Raw genomic sequence first — 4,793 nt, forward strand, 5'->3', positions numbered from 1 at the left:
CCCGATTTATCCGATTCCAGGTTATTTCTGTGTCACGGTTTATTGAGTGTTACAGCCTGCTAAGCGATGGGGAGAGACCCGGGAGGACGGTCCCATAGGCGGCACCCGGGGGCGGTCAGGGAAAGGTGCGGCACGCAGCTACAAACCCGGCCCACCCCGCGGAAGGACGGGGGCTCTGCACTCGTCTCTGGTCTCACAAATGAACTCTGCAATAAATTATCTTAAATAGAAGACTGGGGGAGACTTCCCTAGGACCGCGAGGAGTACGTGTGCGGACACAATAAGCGTGTTTCACGCTGTCTGCTCTCCAGGGATGGGCCACAGCCCACCCTGATGCAGCATTTCCATGTTGAGTGCTGGTAAAAAAGGTACTTGGAAGCAAACCAGCAGCAAAAGCTCTTTCACTGGTTCAGTTAAACCAAATTACTAATAGTGTAGAATATTAAATAATGTGTTTTATTACTGCTAGTATTTAGAAGTATCTTACAACAGATACAGTCCGTCATTACAATCCCTAAACACTAAGACAGAAGGCCCAAGGCTGCCCCTCGACACTTCAACGACGAAGGGGGAGCCTTTCGATTTCAGTCTTAACATTTGTAGTAAGGAGAGAGAAGGGAAGAAGGGTCAAGCCTGACCTGGAGAAGTGCTCTAACTGGAAAAGCTGTGATTTCTCCTTTGCTGGTAGTTTATGGCAACAGTCTGGAGGTAGAAGTTACACAGGATGCTGTTCTGAGCTGGTGCTACTCCTCCCTCGGCCCATCCACATCCTCCCTTCTCTAAGGCAACCGGCTAACATCTTCAAGGTTGAATATAGTATTTGTTTTTTTCATTTCTTCATAGATTCTGGTGGATTATGCATTTCCTCTCAAGTGCTGAGCCTGGAAGGAGCACTGAAGATCAGAGGCAGAATGGAGGGGAAACCCAGCCAAGGCTGGATCCTTGCTTTCTTCTTGACTCCAAGATAAACTCGATTTGAGTATCACAGTCTGCAAGATGCCTGGGACACTTTGGAATTGGTTCGTCTGTTGAGAGCACTGCAAATAAACGTGCCTGTGTCCATCAGCTTCTGCAAATCCACACCCTTCACGGGAAAAAAAAAGATACAACATGCCTTGGTACCAGTTCTGCCACGTAAAGCTGCCCAGTAACAACTGGCATAACTGGGAGAGATGAGCAGGGGGTGAGGGAGCCTTTAAAGGGTACTTTAATGAGGCCCTGAGCGCTTGCTGCTCGCTGGTGTAATTCTGAGAGTGAGGGTTCAAATTGCAGAGCGTGGAAAAAGGGAGAGGAGGCAATGGGCCTGGCTGTGGGGGTGGGCCTGGCGTGGCAAGACAAGGCCCACAGGCTCGGCCTGCCTGACCTGCACGACAGAGCCAGAGCCATCCTCCAGCTGTACCGGCTACGCTCGGGCTCCCTGGGCCTAATCTCGAACCCCTGCTGAAGCCTGAACCTGGCAAAGGCTGCTCGTGCTTACCGTGTGGATGCCCAGGCCGTTCAGCATGTACACCAAGTCCTCTGTAGCAACGTTTCCTGAAGCTCCTTGGGCGTAGGGGCAGCCTCCGAGGCCAGCGACGGAAGCATCGACCACGCTCACACCCATCTGCAAACAAACCCACTATCAGTAAATTCCTCTTAAAGGACAAACTGTGGTGGTCCTGCTCCTCAAATCACAGAATCCCAGAATCATCTGGGAAAAGCCCTTGCAGCTCCTCCAGTCCAACCATGACCCTCCCCCTGACCGTTCCCAACTCCCCCAGATCCCTCAGCGCTGGCTCAGCCCGACTCTTCAACCCCTCCAGGGATCCCGGGGACTCCCCCCTGCCCTGGGCAGCCCATTCCAACGCCCAACAGCCCCTTCTGCACAGAAATCCTTCCTCAGAGCCAGTCTAAGCGGTTTTGAATCTACGGTCCACAAGCAAGAGGTGAAAAAACCCCCCAAACCAAAACCAAGGAAAGATGCTTTTCTTCAAAGCAAAAATCTTACCTGAAGTGCCACCAGGATGTTGGCAAGAGCTTGCCCGTAGGTATCGTGGCAGTGAACTGCAAGAGCCCCCACTGGCACCTCTTTCATGACTGTTGTCAGCATCTCCTTCATGCTCCCTGGGGTCCCAATGCCAATGGTGTCACCGAGGGAAATCTCGTAGCATCCCATCGAGTACATCTTCTTTGAGACCTGTCCAAAAGCCAAGACACTTACTAAAAAGGTGGCTTTGTCATTCCCTTCCCCAGAGCTGGAGACCTGCTGCACGGAGGGATCAGTGCATGCTTCCCTGGAGCACAACAGCCACAGGGACAATAGCCAGGAGAGTTTTCTCTGGGATCACCAATCTCCAGGTCCCCACACCTCCCTGAATTCCCCGTCCATCTCAGCTGGACTCAGTCCCCCCTCGCTGGGGTGGCACCCAGCTGTAACCTTCCCCAGTTTCCCCCCAGTCTTTGGTTAAATGGTTTGACACATCCTTCAGCCCCCTGTGCCCAACTCACAGCCATAAAAGTGAGCCAAACACCTCTCAGAAATTCTGGTGGTGTTTATGGTGAACTCACCTCTGCAACTTTAGCTGCAGAAATCTTCCCTTCGTAGGGACATCCAAGGACACAGGAAACGTATCTATGGTTAAAAAAAAATACACTTTTAGCTACAGAACTGAAGTGAGATTATACTAGCTAAAGTCATCAGGACTTGTGCTGCATCTTGCATGCTCTATACAATGAAAGAATTATTTTCATATTCTAAAAATCAGTCCAATGGACTCAGCTTACATAATTAACGATTCAACAATTACTTTTTCTACGGACATGAAGAATTTGCCCAGACGAGAACGCACGGGACTGTTAGGTTTGTGGATTTATGTACTTTCATGTGAAATGTTTGCCAAGAAGCTACTGCTATTTTGGATCATTTGGTAAAGCTCAAGTCAGAATAATTACACAAAGGGGGAAACTGTCAGGAGTGGTACAGGCCACCATCTGAAATGTCGTTAGTGTGGCGGTGTTTCCAAATTTAACACTTCTCAATGCACTGAGCTCACATCTGCTTGCACCCTTTCACGTAGAGAGACACTCCCCCTCCCAAAAAGGTAAAGTTTAAAAGAAATCCCACTCCCTAGCACTGCACGGGATGGACTCCTAAGAGATAAACTCAAGCAGCCACATCTCTCCACGCGACCTGTTCGATGGTTAAATTTGCAGCAGGAACTTCTTACCCCCGGACAGGAATGCTGGCTGCTCTCGCCGCAGCCATCACTTCATCAAATCTCTCCAAACTCTCCTCTATGGAGCAGTTGATGTTTTTCTTAGTGAAGAGCTCAGAGGCTGCTCCAAAGATTGACACTTCTTTGGCCCCTGCTGCCACCTGCCAAAAGAGAGTATAAATTAACGTGAGCTGATTTCTCCTGCAGGGGAAATGACAAACGCAACCATGAAAACAGTTCTCTCGTTCTATAAAAAATATTTTTTCCCCAGTTCTTCCCTGAATAACCCAATCATTTTTTTCCATTCATTCTACAGCAAAAACATGATGACACATCCAAGTTAATCTTCAAAAGAAGCATAAAGTTACAGATGCAGCAGTAAAGCTACATCCGCTGGGTGCAGTCAGGAGAGCTGTGGGACACGCAGATAAGACTGAAAGCATCACTGTCACAAATTTATTTTTTTTTACAACAGAAAAAATATCAAGGTATTTTCTATTATAAACAGCAGGTTTCTATTTCACCTGCAAAACAATTCCTTGTAAAGGAACTACAAGATGAGACTGCTGCCTGCCAGAATAAAAGATATATTTCCCACCCTTAACCAAGTGTTCTTTGTAGGCAACCCTGCACGAGGCCCCGTGAACAGCCAGCCGCTGCCATCTCTTACCGCTGCCTGAAATCCTTTCAGATTAGGGGTCAGCACAGGATAACTAATACCCGGCAACTTATTAATTCCTTGCATGACTTCAGTATGGTCAGCCATCTGCAAAATAAACAAGGAAAGGTTTCTAAGGGTGACAAGCTGCGAGTTACAAAATAATTTTTTTAATTTGATTTTATGAACTGGGACAGCAATATTTACAAATAAGAGAAATGGCAAAAGAGCCACTAAAGAGCAAACAGCATTGTACCCTGTGAAGGATCATAGTTCAGTCACCCAGGGCCAACAAGTGCTCAGCCACCTGTTTGTATTTGAGCTGTACATTCCCCCTTTCGCAGGGTCCAAAGGGAAGGCTGGGATATCGCAACCAGATATTTGGTTTTGCTGCTTCTTGCCCAGTTACAAGCCACAGTAACAAGGATTTTGGAGCAAGAAGAATCTTTTTCTTGGATCGCTATCTATTATTAGGCATCTTTATAACATACAGTTGTAAATCCTGTTTGATTACTGACCTGAGGAACCCACTTGGGGGAAACAAAACTGGTGGCCTCTATAACCTGAAGCCCCGTCTCTGACAGCATATTGATTAAATTGATTTTCACCGCTGTCGGTACAACATTCTAAGAAGGAGAAGAAAAGAAAACCGATCTTATTATTTTCACAATAAACTTTTCCACCACTGAAAAAAAAACAAACCAACAACCAAACAACCCACCCTTCATCTTTCAACATCAAAAAGCGGCATTTAAAGAAACAAAGCCCGTCGGCGGGGCACAATGGCACGTTACGGGTGTGGGGTTAGTGAAACCCCCCGGCAAGGAGGGGAGGTGCTGGGGGCGCGGCGGGAGCCCCGGCCCGCCCGTACCTTCTCGTTCTGGAGCCCGTCGCGCGGCCCCACCTCCACCACCTTCACACGCCTCGGGAAGGCTCCGGCC

General features: G+C 48.3%; 1 protein-coding gene across 1 annotated transcript in view; it reads right to left on the reverse strand.

Annotated features, from left to right (window-relative positions):
- Positions 1-580: 580 nt before the first annotated feature.
- The window catches only part of HMGCL (3-hydroxy-3-methylglutaryl-CoA lyase), a 4,546-nt gene continuing 333 nt past the window's right edge, over positions 581-4,793 (reverse strand). Inside the window, exons 2-9 of the mRNA XM_026863423.1 lie at positions 4,724-4,793; positions 4,371-4,478; positions 3,865-3,960; positions 3,207-3,355; positions 2,548-2,611; positions 1,988-2,176; positions 1,478-1,603; positions 581-1,084 (exon numbers count right to left, since the gene is read on the reverse strand). The exon at positions 4,724-4,793 is cut by the window's right edge and continues 68 nt beyond it. Coding sequence (XP_026719224.1) covers positions 983-1,084; positions 1,478-1,603; positions 1,988-2,176; positions 2,548-2,611; positions 3,207-3,355; positions 3,865-3,960; positions 4,371-4,478; positions 4,724-4,793 — 904 coding nt within the window. The 3' untranslated portion in view covers positions 581-982. The remainder of the gene's footprint in view (positions 1,085-1,477; positions 1,604-1,987; positions 2,177-2,547; positions 2,612-3,206; positions 3,356-3,864; positions 3,961-4,370; positions 4,479-4,723) is intronic.

The sequence above is a fragment of the Athene cunicularia genome (genome assembly GCF_003259725.1).
Source record: "Athene cunicularia isolate RWA chromosome 23 unlocalized genomic scaffold, athCun1 chr23_part1, whole genome shotgun sequence".
In the NCBI taxonomy this organism is placed as follows: domain Eukaryota; kingdom Metazoa; phylum Chordata; class Aves; order Strigiformes; family Strigidae; genus Athene; species Athene cunicularia.